At 34.7% G+C, this 20,527-nt stretch overlaps 1 protein-coding gene across 2 annotated transcripts; it reads right to left on the bottom strand.

The window, feature by feature from the left end:
* Positions 1–304: 304 nt before the first annotated feature.
* On the bottom strand, positions 305–19,485 carry LOC111594402 (glutamate receptor ionotropic, kainate 1). Of its 2 annotated transcripts, XM_023307674.2 has the most exons (13): positions 19,184–19,485; positions 18,959–19,120; positions 18,649–18,888; positions 18,424–18,590; positions 16,274–16,510; positions 16,068–16,214; positions 14,769–14,972; positions 14,502–14,705; positions 14,212–14,316; positions 6,063–6,518; positions 1,627–1,828; positions 734–922; positions 305–678 (listed from the first exon to the last, which is right to left on the bottom strand). In XM_023307674.2, exons 1-13 carry the CDS (start codon positions 19,257–19,259, stop codon positions 374–376), a joined length of 2,694 nt encoding a protein of 897 aa, XP_023163442.1. In that variant the 5' UTR covers positions 19,260–19,485; the 3' UTR covers positions 305–373. The 2 variants fall into 2 exon arrangements, with proteins under 2 accessions (XP_023163442.1, XP_023163443.1); XM_023307675.2 differs by lacking the exon at positions 14,769–14,972.
* Between the last annotated feature and the right edge of the window lie 1,042 nt (positions 19,486–20,527).

The following is a 20,527-nucleotide window of genomic DNA, read 5'->3' as shown; positions in this document are numbered from 1 at the left end:
ATTTTTAAGAGAATATTTTGGTTGGCCAGTGGCTCCATTGCAACCAATAAGACGGGTCAGTTAGGAATACAATTTTAAGTCAAATTATTCTTATATGCATTAAAAATGGAGCAAGTATTGCATAAAGTCTTAGGGCGGCCTTGAGATCAACTATTACTATATATTTTTTATTTTCTGAAATTACACGCATCACGTTTTTTTTCCAAATAACAATCGATTGAATCCGATGGCAATGCTCAAACCCTTTTACATATTTTTCTGGATACATCTTTAAAACAGAACGATAGACAAAAAAATGCAGCGGGACAAGTTTTTATTACATTACATCGTTGTTAAAAAAATATAAATTAATATGCTTTAATTTAAATTATAATTAGTTTTGGCATTGGGTGCAGCAACTATTAAGCTCTGGACGTTGACGTTTATTAGTGCACCAAAATGCAAATCGCAGCTCTTCAAGCATTTCAACCCATAGAGAACGTGGCGGAGGTAAATATGCCAAATCGGTTCTTGTTTGTGAATCCTTAGCAGGTGGATAGCTTATCTGATTGTGATTCTTACAATTGCAATGAGTAATTCGCATTAATTTCGCCTGTCGTCGGAAATTAATCATAAATTCGAAGAATGAAACAATAAACGCCACTAATATTCCAGTAATTAGTACCACAAATACACCACCTACAACATTTCAACATAAATATAACATATTTAAATATTAATTGTTGGACTCAACCTATACTGTCGAGTCCTAATGCATTTGCTTTCGATTGTTTATTGCTGCTTATCCGTTTACATGTCTCATCAGTGTTTTTCCACCATTTGTCATATAGCATTTGAATATCTCCTTTTTCTTGAAGTTCCAATATAGCCAAAGATATCTTATCCCGCCATGGAGATCCCTTAGGTGTAGCAATACCATATCCTAAAATTTAATATATTTAATGGAATGTGAAAACTTATAGTTTAAAGATGAAATTTATTTATGAAAAACAACTTTCAACTTTTTTACCTTAAGAGCCCATGTTATACATGTGTATGTATATTGGAAGAATAAGAAATACATTTTAAAATACTCAATATTTCACCCATATAATATATCTATTATATTATATAAACCCTTAACATTAAAAGATTTCTTGACTGTAACAAAAATGTAAATTTGCGAGCAGGTTCACTGTTTTTTCGTCAGTATGACCTATTCAAGGATTTAATTTTGTAAAAAGAGCCTAAACGGGCAAAACGACAAGCTTTCTTTTACTGCATACCCCATAACATAGAACTATGAAATGTGATCCACTCTCTAATGACTAAACCCCAAATATTCTTGCATGTTTTCATATTGACACAAAGTAAATTATGTTGCCCATTCAAAATGGAAATTCTGAAGGGGTCATTTCTATGGGGTCATTTTTTGTTGAAAATTATTTTAAACTTACATTTTTATCAGCATTATTAAATACATAAAAACGCGTGTGGATGCGTGTACATATATATGTACACATAAATGCAAGATATGTATGTATATGTACAAGGTATTAAAAGGCCGTACATGCCCGACTAAAACCATCTTACTTATTTTCATTTTATTGATTTTGATATTCAAAATTATGCCTTTAAAAATTATACCTTTTGTGTCTAATAATCCGCCGATCTGTGTTAAATTGCAGTCTCGTTGAACAATATAGTCAAGCATTGTTGATTCCATTAAAAAGGCGTAATTACCCTGGTTCACGCGCCTTATGCCATCCTCATATGTAGATGTGAACGCCATAGGTTTCTTATTATCCATAATTCTCCACATCTTTTTATAGGTTTCAATCATGGAGTCCTATTTACCAAAGATATTGTTATTGTAAAACTTTTAAATACTTTGTCAAAAGTGATAAAACGAGATTTTCGTAAATATCCATCCCGATGTTATCCCGTTTTTAAATATTATTTTTAGCTTTATGTTCTCGAAGTAAAAAGAGTATATTGTTTTTTCTTTGCTATGCGCATCTTGCTGTCCGCATGCCTGTATGAAAGCAAAGTATTTTGGTTTTCGCAACCGAAACTGGCCTTAGATAGGATCACCGGTATATAATTTCATTTCCGCCACAAGTCGGAATTATCGGCATGCTATAAAAAACACTATTTAAAAATTATTGCAAAAAACTAACAACGGAAACAGTGGTGTCGACTTAACCAACAAAAGCAAAAGCGCCAACATGACAACATCACCAATGAAACCCACATAAGCACCACAGCGTTCGACCCGCTGACAAAGCGTATGCCAACCACTCCGAAGAGCCGTGCCTATTAAAACTCTTATAATTAAGGAGAAGAAAATAAAAATGCAAGTTCCTTTAAATACAAAAAAATATTTACAACAGGGTTTTCAGAATAAATCTTTAATAGGGAAATAATAAGAAAACTGAAATTATTTTTTTCCATGAGTGGCGAGTCTTCATTACACAACAAACAACAAACAAGCTTTGGGGTCTCAACCTCCTCAACCTCATGGTAGTCAATTCGTCTTCTCACTTCATACCAGGTCCCATAATAATAAGTCACACCATTTCGGAAGCAGTTCCAATAGAACTCAAAGCTCCTATTGAAAGACTGCCGTACTACATCAATACTATTGCACTTACACGAACAAATGACATATTTGTAATTACGACATATTCAAAATTATACCCTAAACCGATAGGCACTGCTGACTTTGCAGAAGTCAAAGTTAAAGTCATTGTTGAAAAAAAGTTAACGAACGATTCATTGCGCCCTTAAAAATTTCCCTGCTGCAGAAATGAGGGTACTCCAGCAAACAATAAAGGCTTTTAAGAAAGCTGTAGAATATTTTAGATTCATCGCATCCAGCGGTGGGATAACAACTTTACCAAAAAGGGTGCAGGCAATCTCAAATGTATCAATTTCTTTGACGATATTCAAACTATGATCATATATTGACTGAGAAAGCTATACCGGAGTTCTAGTAAAGTCTACGTTAAAATAGTTCAACCTCTCACAGGCATTTCAAAACTCTATAATGGTATAGTCGCAGAGAACCTATCAAGAAAAGTGAGAATAATTATTAACTGGCGCCAGCTTCAAAATTTAAGTAAGATAAAAAATGTTATTTTTAGGAAAACAACACTTGATATGGCCATAAAGCCTCCCGTAAATTATGGCCAATGATAATGTTTCCTCTATGGAGTAAATATCCCCAATATTTTATCTGACCATCAACTTTTGCTGTTTCGCAAAAAAATTTGACAAACCGCTGGAAAGCATTCAACACTAAAAAAGACTTCGTCACCGATGCATTAGAAATTCCTGAGTTAAATGCAGCTACTTAGCATATTATTAAAGCAATAGACAACCCCGTAAATGCATTCTAAGCCGCATCATTCTGAAAGAACTAGATACCAGTTTTACAGACCCTCTTAAAGGAATTCCAATACACATTGTGTTCCATTGCGAAATAACAATATTGGCCTTAATATCCAACATAGTGTAGTAGAAGCATTCCATTCGAAGATCATACAGAACAAAAAGAAATAATGACAAAATCCTTCGGTAAAAATGGTTGAAATAAATTTTGGCAGTAAACTTTTTTGATGCAAAGCACAACCGCATTCTATGCTGGAGAAATGCTTCACATTGACATACTCTCAACGAATAAGTAATTCAATTCAACTTGAATCGTGCAACCAATACTCACGAGGAATAGTAAACATCACTTTCCTTATATCCCAGATTGTTAATTTATTTCTAAGATTAAAACTGTTTACTGTGATAACGAGAAATCGACGGGATTCCATAGTAAAAGAATTAACAAGAACTTGACGACATAGTTGAGCTAATGCTTTCAACAATTAAGTACAATAGGACAATTAACTCATTAACTAACAAGACACAAACTGATATACACCTCCTCCATTAAGGCTCATGAGATAAGAATAGAGTCTTTAATGTTCAAAATGAAAGTTTACGTCAGGAACATAAAAGCTACTAAATTAGCACAAAAAATAGCTAAAACATAATGCTCTCAGGAAGTAATAAAAGGACACTTTGGGACGACAACTTTTATTATGGGGATTTGTGTTTGGCAACCAGCAATTAAGCCAGGAACATTTCACAGTTTATTTGTACATCAGTTTATTATTATATTATTTGCTAATTTAGTTTTTTTAAACTTTCTATATTTCTTAGAATAAATCTTGGACTTTTTACATTACTACACAGACAATGGACGGATAAATTCGCTACATTGATAATTAGAAATCAACACAAAAATCCAGTGACAGCTCTAATCAATAACAAATGTCACAGATACAGATATAATTTTGTCAGAAAACAGGATAATAATTACCGATTTAAAAAAACTAAAACTAACAAACATATTAAAGGTATCTAGCATTAATTCTTTTCATAACAAAATATTCCATTTTGAATTAAATTCCAAAACCCAGAGTTAACTTGCAATAAGATTTGGGTCTAAGATTTCGAAAATGGCAACACGGTCGCTGATGGCAGCTCACACATCGTCGCTGTCTGCAGGAAATATATTTTCGAATCCTGAGGTCAATAACTGGTATCTGGAGGTCATTGGAGTATACATTCAAAAAAAGTCTCAACCATATCTCAAATCACCGTGATAGCGCATCGAAAAAGACTCAGCCACCATTAACTGAGCATCAGAACTCTATGGCACACTGCCAAGGACTAACTGTTAAAAAACCTATTATGAGCAATTGCACTACTGCCTTGGGTGTACTCGTTTAATTCGTAATCTGCTAGAAAATCATCTGATCTCGATCTATCGGACAGCCGTCACATAACTATGTTTCTGCAAACAAGAAAGAAATTCTGTAAAATGGGCGCAAGTGCCAGACTCTTGACGTGCGCAATGCGCTTCGAAGGAGTATCGTAAGCTACTATTTGTTTATGACAATCAAAATACAGTGGTTAATTAGTTAGGATTAGTTCTTCGCAATGTTGCTCCATTGCATTGGTACCTTTTTTTAAGCAAATCTCGCTATTACAAGAAACAATTTTAGAAAGAAATTAAATTACAAAATTGAATTAAAATTTTTCCGCAACAGATTCTATTAACTAGAGCTTGGCATCTGAATATAATCGGAGCATTATCTCGTATCATTTCATCAAAAATATATATCGTGAGTTTTACAGTTGGAGTGAGGTTGAAGTTTCAATGATAATAATAACATATAAGGAAACTATATTAAGAATGGAAAAACAAAGTTAAAGGTATAATGGTTTTGTTAAACTGTATGTAAAAGGCTGAAGTAAGCGTGGCAGACCCCACAGAGTATATACGAAAATAGAGCAAATACGTGAAGGACTTTGCATTTTTACTTAGCTGAGGATGACTTTAATAGAATATGAAGATCATATGCTGAAAATTTCAACAAAATGTGTTAAGTAAAACAGAAGTTAAGCAAAACTTTTGACCAATTATGAAAAAATTTTAAAGCAAGTGGCAAGCAACAGCAAGCGCACGCATTTTTCCGTGCATTATTTTTTATTCAAAGAATCAAAATTGTGATTAAATAGAGTTAGAATTGATATCTTCTTCTTTAGTAGAGATTTGAAACTTCTTGCATAAGCAATACAGTAGCGGTCGTTATAGCTGCGGGTTCAATACCAGGCGTCGACAAGACCATTTTTTTTTTAAATATGAAGTGGCGGTCTTGGTTGAGGTAATGCGCATTGCGTAGGCAATGATGATGACGAATCGTGCTGTTTTGATATCAGTATTTATTTTTTTCATGCTCGATACAAACTTTGGAAAATATTAAAAAAAAATCAGATAAGATTGGGTTTAGGGTATCTCCCATTCTGAACTGAACGACTAGAGCTTTCTAATTTGTTAAACAATCCTTTTAATGTAAGTAAGTCCCCGAATTTTTCATATAAGTTGTCTTATGACATTTCTGTGTAAATATATATATAACACATAAATTCCAACTGAGTACAGTTTTTGAGATATATTTAATTGAGTTAAATTATATAAATTTACGAAGTAGGTAGTAGACATGTGATCCGCATATACTTACCCGAAAGAAGGTCATTGTTGATCCACTATCTAATGTTCCGTATGAAATCTCTGTCTGGCTAGCCAAATCTTCAGCATTTTCGATCGGGTTGATCATACGTTCGACAGTTAAAAATGCTGCCAAGTTAGCAGTATATGATGCAACTATAATAAGCGAAAAAAATCCCCAAATACTACTTATAATTCGGGTAGATGTAGCTCTTGGATATATATCAGATCCCTGCTGCATAAGCGTTCCAATAGTAAACCAAAAACTATCCGATATTGTAAATTGGTTGCTTATTGTTAAGTGATCCACATCACATGGGTGTATACTACGCCATTCCATCGGAGACAATTTTGCTAATAAATATATTGTTAGTGATACAAATAAATATGCTGCCAAAACGTAAATCCATATTTCAATTGCCAGTGGATTCATAAATGAAAATAGTCGTGTTGGCTCCGTCATAGGGACCTAAAAAAGTATTTATACAATATTAGATGCTTTTGTTGCTGTATATATATTATATAATAATATAGAAATAAAACTCTTTTTAAAAACTTTAGTGGACAAGAAATCAAACTATAATGTATCCCGTATTAAACTCTTAATTTTCGTACATTTATAACTTTTTTCTCTTTATAAGATAAAGCTACATTAGCAGCGCAGATCCAACGGAGAACGCAAGTCAATATAGCCGTGAACTATATTTCTAGATTTGTTCAAAACCATATATTACCGTGACCCATTGTTAATTAATTTATTATTATTATTATTATTAATAGTATTAACCACATAGAGCTGTGGACAAATTCACTACACTTAATCATGTATGCATAAAATACGGATTTCCTCGTTCACAAGCTTTGCAGAATTGGTGTGAATACACTTGACTGTGGTGGCGTTCAGTTGTGTAATGATCTTTATTCGTCTGAGATAGAGTTTTAGATCTAGATTATCAAGTGATGACTGTGTAAGGGTCAGCGCTCGTATGTTTAATTTTAGAACCTAAGCTTGTAATTTGATCTATTGCGATTGCACTCCCTGTAAGGGGTTGAGTGCGTAGACGGTATGCTTAGAATTAAATATGCTGTATTTTCATTTTTCGATGCTTCCCAGAGTTCTCTAGGACGTCCAGGCACGTCGTTGTTGATGTGCTGATTACCTTGTTGGTTGATAATCCAGTTATATTGCCGGAGACAATCCATTCAATTTTAGTGTTTTGTCCCAGTGTTTTGTTAATTTTCATCACTTTTCCCAACATGATTAGGGGAAATAAATCAATGCCAATGACAACGTCAATTCGAATGGGCTCGTTAAAATGTGAGTCTACTAGCTCCCAGCTATTCCAATCCTTATTAACATCCATGCCAATTTTCTAGGTTGGTAAAGCTCACTAAAGTTTTGGCATAACAAGTGCCTGCGTTGTAGAGACAAATTTGCTACTAAACCTGGGTTTGATTGTTAAGCAAACACTATTTTTAAAAATTTCCAAAGTTTGCGAAATTTATTGAACCTCCACATTCCGTTTGGTTCGGCGCAGTTTTAACTATTGTGCGGCTTCTTCAGATATTAAGGTTTTTTGTGAGCCTCCATCTATAAGAGCTCATAGCTGCTCGTATTGTCCAGACTTATTTTTAATCTGTATGAACGCAGTCATTTAGACAGTTGCTGCTGCCGGTTTTTTTTTTTATTTGCTTCCTCGTGAAACAAATTGTTATGTGCTTTGGTGCATTGATTGCCAGTCCAATTCTTTTTGCAATCTTCAATGCTATGGGTGCCAAGACATTTAAAGCACAGCGTGTTTTTATATACAAACTCCTTGTGCTTTTGTAGCTCATTGTCTTTGCTTCCATCGACGTATGGGTGGCACTCTTTTCCACTGAGTCTATTGAGTTAGCACATTGTCTAAGGACTGAATTTCTCTTGCTCGGAATGTTGTTGTACTTCCGGAGAGAATCGTCGCAACAAAATTTGAGCGAATAGTACGTCAGCTTCATTACCAAATTGACCTTTTTCTTTGAAGATGTAAATGCACTCTGTTGCTGTTGCCTTCATCATTGTTCTTCAGCAGTTCCACATCCACTAGCTGGTTAACGGCTCTAAAAAATGTTTCACATATTTTAGTAGAACTTGCATATTAGTTCCCACACTGAGTTGTAGTTGGCAGACGAGCCAATTAATAAATGGCCTACGACCATTTTGGCTTCCCCTTTGAGGCATGATTTCAGGTAGTTCAGCTTCCTTGTGTATTGGCCACTCTTTAGGACTTCCATTAAAGTGAGGAAGATCCACTTTCGCTAGCTCTGGAACGTTTCTTTTATATTTTGCAAGTCACCTACACTTCTGCTTAGTTTTCTTGTAAGTATGCTGACATTGCATTCCAACTCATCGATCTGATCGATGTCAAATTTCTCATATTTTGCCTCTAAATCTTTGAGTGTTGACTGGACTTTATTCCACAGCAAAATCAACTTGTCTATATAGTCAAAGTTTTCTTCCTGGCTGCTGAGCTCTAGATTGGCATACACTTCTTGCATGTGTTGCCTTACTATTAGAGCTTGTCGGTCCACAGGGTCTACCATCACATCCAATGGGCTCGAGCTTCTTTGGGAAAATATTATTTCCTGCTGTCTGTGCTCTCCATTGGATGTCTTTGGTTGGATGGATGCTGGTCAGTGTCTATGACGTGGTCGGCAACTTCGACTTTCATCAGAGACTCTCCATAATTCCTGATGTTTTCTATTATCATATATTTTCTCCTTAAAATATTGGTGGTCGACGACACCGATTTTGATTAGCGTTAGATGATTGGCAGTAAACTCGTATGCCTATTTAACAATGACTGATAACGCATCCTTGTTCGTGATGCTCTGCCGCATCTTATCATAGATCTCTGATTGCTTTTAGAGCAACTCAAGAGTTTTTGCCGACAGCATTTTGTTTGTGTTGTTTCGTATCAAAATTTGTTTCTTATTTAGTCTTTGGCTTGACCCATTGGAGGTATTTTTGTGTTGATAGACTTTTTGATCGCGCTGTGCCTCTACACACAGCTTGAATTGATAAGCCAAAGAAAATTATTTAAACAATTTTTCACTTCACTTTCTTGTATTCTCCTGCTCGAAGGGCCAAAATGTGAATACATTTGACTGTGGCGGCGTTCAGTTATGTAATGATCTTTATTCGTCTGAGATAGAGTTCTTATACCCTGACTCATGCGTATTTCATCTCTTAAATCTAGCTTATCTAGTGCTGCCAGTGTAAGGGTCAGCGCTCGTATGTTTAATTTTAGATTCTAAACATGTAACTTGACCTATTCCAATGGCACTCTCTAGAATTAGTTGTATGTTCATGCCTGAACAATCGGTAATATTTGAGTGTAACTTTAGACTTATCGTAGATAAGTACTAACCATGTAATTAATGAAACAATTTATATTGAGAATATATAAAATGTATGTAACAAGCCGAAGAAGGCGTAGGCCCCATTCTTGACCTGAACGAAACTAAACCCTATCTGTCTGTCTTTCCATCCATTCGTCAGTCCGTAAGAATGAACACCTTACTCCAACCAATAATAACCAGACAGTTTCTATTTTTCTGTGGGTAACTCTCTGAATTAGCAATTGATTCGGATATGTCCTCAACACACTGCAACACATAGATGAAATACCAAGAACAAGCTAGATCAAGCATAAAATTTGCGGACTAGGTCGCACTCAACTTGGGCTTTACACGTGTCCCAAACGATTAGGTTTAAAGGGACAGACAGGAGGGACAGACGATCAGGTGCTGGGCAAGGATTACTTGGTCAGCATATGCACAGTGCGGAAGTACGGCCAAAGCTAAAAATTTAACCAAAAAATCCACATATGCAAGTAGGCCCCAGACGCTAATGGGAGTGAAGTCGACGCAACAGCAGCCACTGGAAGTGAATACATTCCTACGGAAAGAATTGACGAATTGCATAACATAAAAGGCCCCACTATGTTACTGAACACTGGATCACGATGACCGGCCCATTATTTAGGCTGAAATTAACAAACAAGTGGATGAAATAGGCAAAGATTAACGAGTGATGATCAAGAAAAAAGATTAAAAATGGAAGATATATGCAGATACGTAAAGGATGCATATCCACTTCCATAAGTGCGTATTGGACCAGTTTCGAGAAGCTATAATACGATCTTAGATTTAAAGAGTGGCTATTGGAAAATACCTCTGGAGAAATCTGGCCGGCGACTGACTCAGTTCCATGAAAGGGAATGTGTTAGTGAAAATTGCACTTTAAGGATCGCTAGATAAGGATATTAGAACATCAAAGATTGTGTTGATCACGGATCACTTGGTACTGAAGTAGCTCAACTCTATAAAGAATTCTTGAGGTTGGGTTGCTATATAGGCAGTGGAGCTGCCAGAAGAGCAGGCAAGATGGGGCCAATATGAGGAAAGAGAACCTGTGCAGATCTTCAAGCACAACGGTTTAACACTTTGTTGTTATGCAAAATATTGCCCGGCAGCTGCGCTCATAATGATGCCAAGAGCTTTGATACTTGTTCTGTACTTAACTTCAACGTTAGAAAGTATTTCAGCCGACACATAGGCTAGGAAAAAGACATAAAAAGTTTATTCAAATAATCATCGTTTAAGTCATAAAAAATTGTTTTGTTTCTTTGTCAGTGCAAGTGTGTTGACATTTGTTTCTTGGTTTCGTTTTTTATATAAAATCCAAATTAAATCAAATTCCGGCATTATGCCGATTATGTGTTTATAATCGGTCATTGCAACCCACGAGTACGTGAAATGTCTACAAGATAGTTTGTTTTGCTGATGAACTCTCTGCTTATAGAAAACTACAAGAATTAAGCAGTAAAGTGGGACAGCCAGATAGAAAGTCATCAAAAAGATGCTGCCCAGCTTCAAGTCTTGATTACAAGCGAAATTAGCTAAAGAGAAGAATTCAATTAACGTTAAACGCATAAAAAACTCAAATGAGCACATTACAGTTAGAAGTACTCCAGTTTAAGGTGTACCAAAGGATCATGCACTGCTTGCGTTTGTTTCCGGCTTGAAGAAGACTCTAAGATCAGTTGTATTTTCATCGCAGCCAAAAGACTTACCTTCTACACTGACCCTAGCCAGAGAGGCAGAGGCTAGCAAAGAAAGGTGTGCAATTGTAAAAACGTTCTCAGTTACAGCAAAAAGCAATAAAGGCAGGAAACTGAACGGTCAGATGAAAACCGTTACTATGTTAGGATACCGACCAAACAGCAATAGAAAAATTCTAGTCAGGACCAGATTAACCACACAATGCAATAGAACAGTCGCCACAACCTATGGACGTCAACACTCCGACGTCGAGGTAAAGGCAACAGACAAGGTTCGTAAAATATCAGATCATTAACGCACAAGCCCAGAAAGGGCAAAGAACATATGCCAGGCAAAAGACACCAGCAAGTGCACAACACTGTGCAGCAAGCCATTCATAATGAAGACCAACAGTATAATTGTACCGCTACTGCGATGTTAGCTAAGGTTCTGGACGACTCAGACTCATAATGTGACATACATTTTTTAGAAAACGCTCCCGGTTTCTGTACATTGTATGACAGATGGGTGGGAGAAAACTAATAATAATAATCGAAACAGGGGCTCCTAAGAATAACTGCTATCATTTCTTACTACGATGACGAGAATAGTGCATTAAAGCATAGGAAAAGCTGCACCACGATTGAAACAAACTTCACTAACGTAAATGACATCGTAGTCCTCAAAATCCCCATATTACAATTCGACCTGTTGACAAAAAAGCTAAAAAATAAAAAGCGCCTCGTTATTAATTTTCGGAAGTCAAACAAGCGAACTGTCGCCGATAAATACCTGATGCCAAACATAGCCATGATACTAGCCGAATGGGTAAAGCAAAATATTTCAAGCGCTCGATTTAAGATCCGGTCAACACCAAATTTACTTGGCCAAGGAGGACAGGGAAAAAACATATTTTTCAGTAAATGGAGGAAAATATGAGTTCTGCCGATAACCGTTCGGATTAAAAGATACAGGAAGCATTTTTCAAAGAGCGATTGACGAAGTACTGCGTGACCAAATTGGCAAAACACACGATGTTCACGTCATAACCTTTTCTGTAAACGGGAAATAGCACGTAGGTCATATAGACTGATTTTGTGACCCTTTGTGATGCTAACATGAAAGTTTTTCAAGGAAAGCGTTGAGTACTTCGGTTTTATAGCGGTCAGTGACGGTGCAAAGACTGACCCCTAAAAAGTTAAATCCATGCAAGAGTACCCTGAGCCAAAAACACTGTTCGAGCTGAAGCAATTTTTGACTTAGCCAGTTATTACAGATGTTTCGTAAAAGATTTCACTGCCATGTTATAGCATCAAAAGCTTTTATATCCAAATTTCCGAAAACCATTTGATCTAACGGATGCGTCCTCATACATGCATACACGATAGAGTCCAAAGAAAACCCTGTTAACTGCTTCAGCAACCAAATCTTCCTTGAGCATGGAAAAAATTCGTCATGCTATTCACTTTACAAGCAAAGATGAAGATGAAGAACGATAACAGACGCAAAGATCCTTATCGTCGAAATAATGAACAACTTAAAAAAATAAAACAGATTATTATATTGCGACAACGAAGCAGACCTTAAATTTTGGAAAGAGGAAGATTAATCCTTAAGGACAACTTAAAATTACGTGTGTCTATGTAACCTGAATGGATTGGTCATTGCCCTGGTAGCAAGTACATATTGATAGTTGAAGGAAATGTAAAACAAGGAGGATACGTTAGATATTGTTGTAATCTAACTGAGTTCGCTGCAATAAAAGACAAAACAGGCTGAAAGCCCACTTCCTCAATCTCACATGCGTAAGTTGCTAAATGTGAACTTGAAACACAGCAGGAGTCTGTTGTCTGTTTTAACGTTTAGACTATCTGGTCACGTCAGTCAAGATTGTAGCTGGCAGATCAGAGGCCGCTGGTTAAGGTTTTATTAGGATGACTGAATCAAGAATGATCAAGTTCAATAATATTCAGGTAGTGATAAATATGGAAACCCAGAAATAAATAGACTTACTCACGGATACCGTAATGAAAAAGAGGAACAAAACGCTGTTAACAAGAAATTAATGTTAATAACTAAAATTCAGAGTCTGATGCTTACTATTACACTTTCAAAGTCCATTATTATAAATCAAAATGGCTTAAAAACCTTATTATCTGAGCATCCCACAGAGATACCCATAATAAGATTTCTCCCACGATTACGGCACGAAATACTCTCGCTACAATATCATGATGTAACCAAGTGCGCACCAATCTGCAAACTGTTTCATTATGACACTTGCGCACAACACTTGGAACAAATAGAACTAAGGTAGGAAGACAATATAAAATAACTCTATCAACATTGACATCAATTCAGTGCATAAAAATAAACTGAATACCCGCATATTATTTCAAATATTTTTTCATTTGCCATTTCGGCACCAGGTTATCAAATAGTCAGACGCCTCCGAACGAGCTACCCTTCTTCTATTTATTTCTATTTAAAAACTGACTTCTCTTAATATAATATTATCCACAACCAGCTAATATTACTTGCATCAACACATCCACTGCAACTCAAAATGCGATTATGTTTATAGTTTTTAACACCCCGATTTCTAACTAAGAATAAGTAAGTGCTGCCTATTTGGACTCCAATTAAGGTTACAATACTGAATTCGATAAATAAATAAGTTAATTAATATAGTTTAAGTCCAATTAACATTTTTTAATATAATAAAATAAACTGTATAGGTATTGAAATCCCGATAACGATTTTAATTGATTTCACAGAAAGCAAGGAAGTTTTCGAAGATTTAAAACAACTTCAAAGACTAAACCAACTGAAAGTATCACTCAAAAATTTTAAGGTAGGTTTTTTCTAGATTTCGAAACTTGCAGCGAGTGTTATAATACTTATCACTATAAATAATAAAATACATTACAAAAAAACTTCTGATTTGCGACGTATCTGCAAACGAATAAAAAAATGTTAATTACCAAATATAGATAAAAGCATGGACAAAATCGCATTCCAAAACATCTTTTTACAAATAAGAAAAACATGAAAGTCAACATATGTCAACATATACATACCTTAAATAATATGCTTATTCCTAGATTCATAAATGGTTTAGTGAAATCTATAACACTTTCTCTTGCATATGTGATTGTCATAGAACCAACAGCCAAGTCCGCCTTCTGCAAGCAAAATAAAATAAGAAAATATGTTCTAAAATGTAAAGATACACAACATAACAAGGCAACAAAAATAAGTTTTTTTTAATCATCCTTTGTTGTACACGAATCAACTTTATAATCAAATTTATTATCCCGTCTGCAGAAAGTAATAGCTTTGATACTATATTAATATCTTTGAAGCTTACATATTTCATAAGCTGAGCAACCATTCCATTCCATTGCCCTGTTTCTGGATCTTTGGCACCATATTTCCTATCAGGCACCAAATCTAATATGTAATCAAAACCAACTTCGTGTGAGATTGTTTCCAATATATCAACACAGAATCCATAAAAGCGTTCATTTCCCGTATAATTTTTTCCGTAACGCATCATTACATATGGTGTTTCCTAGAATCCATGAATATATTAAACTACCAATATAATTATAATTTTAAGAAATAAGACACGAACCAATATAGTAATTACAACTAAGGTTACATTCATTGAACCAGCATCAAAAAATAATGACGGCTCCGTTATATTAAGATGATCTTGAGGTGTCCATTCACCAACTTTTACTATTGAATGTTGCTTTAATTTTATAAGGTCGAGCTTAAATTGAATTCGTTGACCTTCTTTAAACTGTATGGGTCCGGTTAATCCTTTCCATTCAACCTAATTTAGACAAATGTATTAAGAATTGTATTTTAAATTCTAAAAAGTACTCTAGTCGGGAGCGCCAGACTAGGAGATATGTGGAATTTTTTTCGTAGCTATGCTATGTTTCACAAAAGCATACAAACTTATATACAGATGCACGAATACGCCATCACTAGACGGCTTCAGTTGGCGATTACGGGTTGTACAATGTAATGTATGTATTAAATAGTTCCAGCTCTACATATTCTTTCATAATACAATTTTCAGAGAGTAATTAAAATAAATCTCTACTAGTTGAAAAGGTTTATCACTTTGGGAGGTAAACAAATTGATTAGTAAACATAGTAAACTTAACACCTATATTCTTCAAGATATATCCTAAAAACCAAATCTAAACATACATTTATATTAATACTTTGTGAAGTAATAAAAATGGTTAAAAAAGAATAAGAAAAATAATCTAAACACATTTTCATTAATACTGTGTGAAGTAATAAAAATAATCAATAAAAAAAGAATAAGAAATAAATCCCATTGGATTTATTGAAAAATAGTTTTGAGTTTAACTTTAAATTTAAATCTAAAATTCCCGAGATTTTTTCAAACAAACGGACATGGCCAAGTCATCTCAATTCGTTAACATGATGAAAAATATTTAGACCGCAGTATCAAATTTCAAGTCGGTAGCCCAATATTGTTAAAATATAAAGGAATTTATATAAATAAATATATATGTATTTATCCCCAATCCACTGCGCTCCCTATGGGTGTGCAAAAATAATTATTAATCGATCTGTTGAGAAACACAACTCTTCGTTACGTTCCAAAATGTTGAGGTACTAAAACTTAAGTTTCAAGTCCCTTAGGTTCAAAAGCGTAGCGTAGCGAAATATTTTGTATTCAAGCAGTTAGACGAGAATCAGGCAGACAGCATTAAGGACATTGCCCAAACACGACAATCACAGTTGTAAAACTTCGTGAACGAGTATAAATATAACCGAATTGAATATATTTCTTAAATTTAAATATACTTATATTAAAATTAATTCCAGTAGGTCTCAAAACCAATATTTTAATAACAATAATATTAGACAAAATCCGAAATTTTACCGCATTTATATAATTAATCAAGCTCAGACCCCCATTCCACGGCATTTCTTCATCACAAGTCAAATTCGATAGCTGAAGTAAGGGATAAATTGATTGCAATCCTATTGCAAACACATATACCGAGTCAAACATCAAAGCTGCCTCTGTCTAAGAATTTTAAACATATGAATAAATACAATAATATAAATAAGAAAATAAAATCTTACCTCGATACTAACAGTTTTCAGGGATTTATACGTAGAAACATTTTCATTTAAAATCCGACGATCATAAGATTCAATGTCCTTCAGAATTTCTTTAACCGCTACATCGCCCATGTCAACAAGTCGAAATGATGTTATATTTACAAAATTGTATTTAAAGTCCTCCAAATCAAAATTTTCCAGGTCAAAGCTCGTGAAGAAGTAATGAAATTTATATTCATTCATTTGTTGTTGAAGAATCTGCAGTTCCAAGAAATTAAAAAAACTTACTTTTTTACTATGTCAATTTAAGCTACAGAACGGCATTCTGACTTGAAATTCAAACGTAAATTTAAACCTCTCTATCTTTAGATAGATTTATTTAAAACATGCTACTTCCTATTTTCGACGGAAATTTTGAAGACTTCATACAAAAAGTATATTGAGATTGCCTATCAGAGATTATCAGAGCACGCCTCTCAGCATCTATATAGCACATGCATATAAAATTTGTTTCAAATAATCGATAACTGTTCCCGTTTTAGCTGACAATTATATAATAGAATATGTAGATCATATGCTGAAAAATCAGATCAAATCAAAATCCATTAAGAAAAACAAGTAAGAAAGCTCTAGTCGGGGTGCCCGACTAGGAGATACCCTGATCCCAGTCCTTTGAGTTTTGTAATATTTTCCGTAGTTTGTATCGAGTATTAAGAAAAAAAAGAAAACAAATAAAAATCGACATTGCGAGACCAGGATTCGAACCCGGATTATTTACGCAACGTGCACAAACTCTACCAACACCGCCACTTCATAACTAAAAAAAAATAAAACAATAAAAAACATTTCATTTCCACTGGTCTCGAACCCGGACCAAGCTGCATGCGATCGACGCCTCTACCAACGCAGCCACTGTCCTTCTTACGCGAATTGTTGCTAATCTAAACATAAGTAGCAGCTAATAATTCAGCACAATTCAATCGCAATTTCAATTCTTGGAATAGAAAAGAATACACGCATTTGAATGTATGTGTGCACACGCATAGGAAAAATGCGTGCGCGTGGCGCTGCTGACATGTGCTTTTGCAAATTGGCCAAACGTTTTGTTTAATAACTTCTGTTTTACTTAATAGATTTTAATGAAATTTTCAGCATATGATCTACATATCCTATTGGCTTGGTTGAGATGCAAACGCCTTCACAAAATGGCCCTAGTTCCAACTAAACTTAAATTCTAAGAATTTGGGGGAATTTGGAGCCGGTATCCAAAATCTAACAAAAATCAAAATTGCATAAAATATACATAAAACTAAATACAAATTTCGGAGGCTCTAGCTCTGAAGACGTTCGAGATATAATTTATTTACTGCATTTCAATAATGTTTTTATTCGATAACAATTAAATGCAAATAGTTATCGAATATTTGAAACAAACTTGACCTGCGCGTGCTATACACGGACCTTCAAAAAAAAATTTCAAGTGTCTAGCTCTTATAGATGCTGAGATCCACGCGTTCACACATACGGACAGACGGACAGACAGACGGACAGGGCTCAATCGACTCGGCTTGTCGTCCTGATCAAGAATATATATACTTTATGGGGTCTGCCACGCCTCCTTCTGCCTGTTACATACATTTGCACAAAACCATTATAAGCTGATTTCCCATTTTTAATGGGATCAGGGTGTAATAAAAGTTATTAAGCAAGACGTTTGGGCAATTTGCAAAAGCACGTGGCAAGCAGCGCATTTTTCCTATATATATATATTAAAATACGTGAAGTTTTTTCTGTCCGAAGAATTGCAATAGCGATAGAATTGTGCTTAAATTATCAGCTCTACTTTTGTTGGGATTTGCAACAGTGTTGATAAGGGCGGGCGTTGCTGAGAAGTTCTAGGTTCAATTCCAGGCAGTGTCGTTATTTTTAATTATAATTTATATAAATAATTGCCCAAGTTGATGCGTGTTGCGTAGAGAATGTTGGTTCGAGTCTTATTGTCGGATTGTCGGGTTTTAATTGTTTTTTTTAATACTCGATACAAACAATTAAAAATACTGAAAGCAAATAGGGTTGGATTCAGAGCATCTCCTAGTCGGGCACCCCGACTAAAGCTTTCTTGTTATTTAAATATTTACGATTTAAGAACATCGTTAATAATTCCAACTTACATTTTTTAATAAAATTGAAATTCCAGCGGAGTTTGTGTCAATCAGGATGTTATGAATTTCATTGTTTTTAAATTCGTTAAGAACCGACAAATATGAACCGGACGATACTTGTCGGATATGTACTTCTGCTTCAGTTGAACGTGAAAATTGATTTAATATTAATATACCTGCACAAGAGAACACAGACTTTTAATGTCTTCATAATTAAAGGTATTATATATTTACCGTGGTCCTTTTCATATAAAATACCAAACCTGGTCCAATTTAGGTATCGAATAACATCGAGGAACGCTTGATTGATATATTGTTGCGAAGGATGAACATTTACAGAAAATTCTTGAGCGGATCTTCCAATTCCTATATCTGGTATATCCAAATCATCACATATTGAATTGATATGGGTGGCCAACAGAGAATCCGTTGGTGTGAATACAGCTTGAACGCCGCCTTCGATAAGATTGCAAACTATTTAGTGTACGAGTATTAATTTCAGCGTAATATAAAACAAAACAATCTTTTTATCTTAATTTTATACCTTTTTGAACGGCCTGAAATGAGTCGTGTCCGATATACTGAATATGGTGTTGCAGATTGGTATCAGGTAAAAGACTTTTGTCATGATTTACCCTATATACAGCGTATTGGAAGGCCACTTCTGGATCGCTTCGATGCTTGGATACTTTTGGGAATAAGGCACCTTTAATTTATACATTACATTATTTTATTTTAATTCTGTCTATAAATACAAATATATACCTACCAACTTTTATTATCGAATTCGAGGTAACGTAACCAATCAGATTAAGGCTGAATAAAATTCTTGTGACATGAGTCATATTACTATACTAATGAAACGATAAACAGACAATGATTCTTTACTTTTAAACACTGACTATTTCATAAGGTTCTGTAAAAAGAATCCAAACAAATGCAGCGGAAGTGGAGAATAAGCAAATAAGAAAAGTGTAGTAGACAATACACAACTATGAGATACCCTGAACTGTCGCCAAACCGCTGTTTGAAGCATTCTGTCTTACAACAAAGCTTTGTCGCTTAAAAAACACACATACTCACACACAAAAAAAATGTACGCTGTTGCTGTTTTTTCATTTCGCGATCAAGGCATAATGCATTATAAGATCGAATCAGTGCTAGTGAAAATCATCACACTCTTGTATGTTACACGTTTCAAGAACAATCTACCCTGCTTTTCTACATTAAATGGACTCAAATAATAAAAAACAAATATTGATTCACAAGCTTAGACTTCGGTTGTGTTTTATTTCATTTCATCAAAGTATAACAAGTATAACCACTAATTATTTATTATACCCTATTTTTATTATATCCTATTGCATAAATTAAACATCCATTGTATGTTGGAACTACAAAAATTGTGGTTATGACTTAAAAATCTTGTGAGTCTATGCTTTTCTAAGATTGGCAGACAAACTATACCAATGTAATTTTCGAAATTAAAAATACTTACCATTACCTGCTTATGATAACAAATTTATCTTGGGTCAGTGTTTTCCTTATACGCATTTTCTAATAAGTTTAATGTTTACATATATTTTTTAACTTTTATTGATAAAAAAATAAACATTAAGTTTTTAAAAATCACCTGTAAAACAGTTGAGTTGAGTTTGGATATGAAATTTCATAATTCAATAAAAATCGACAGTACGACACCAGGATTTGAACCCACAACTTTTACGCAACGCGCACCAACTCTATCCACACCGCCACTTTATAATTTTCAAAAATAAAACAATAAAAAATATTTCATCTCGCCGGTCTCGAACCACGGGACTAGCTGCTTACGAGGGCCGCCTCTACCAACTGCACCACTTGCGAGAAGAGTTGCAAATTCGAAGCTGAGTAGCAGCTGATAATCCAAGTAGTATTTAATTGCAATTTCAATTCTTCGAATAGAAAAGAATACATGCATATGAAATATAGCGTGCGCGTGGCGCTGCTGACATGTGCTTTTGCAAATTAGCTAAACGTTTTGTTTAATAACTTCTGGTTTACTCAATGGATTTTAATTAAATTTTTAGCATATGCTCTACATATACTATTGGCTTGATAGAGATACCTTCAC

This window comes from Drosophila hydei, unplaced genomic scaffold (genome assembly GCF_003285905.1).
Source record: "Drosophila hydei strain 15085-1641.00,03,60 unplaced genomic scaffold, DhydRS2 tig00000149-arrow-pilon, whole genome shotgun sequence".
NCBI lineage: Eukaryota > Metazoa > Arthropoda > Insecta > Diptera > Drosophilidae > Drosophila > Drosophila hydei.
This window is presented reverse-complemented; position numbering and strand designations above follow the sequence as displayed.

Bases quoted from the DNA above. Each gene is read 5' to 3' on its own strand.
- LOC111594402 (XM_023307674.2), bottom strand. From the start codon at position 19,259: ATGACTCATGTCACAAGAATTTTATTCAGCCTTAATCTGATTGGTTAC. The intron at 1,829-6,062 runs GTAAGTATATGC...TTTGGTAAATAG, and splicing joins CAACAATGACCTTCTTTCGG to GACTCCATGATTGAAACCTA. The intron at 679-733 runs GTTGAGTCCAAC...GAAATGTTGTAG, and splicing joins ATTAGGACTCGACAGTATAG to GTGGTGTATTTGTGGTACTA.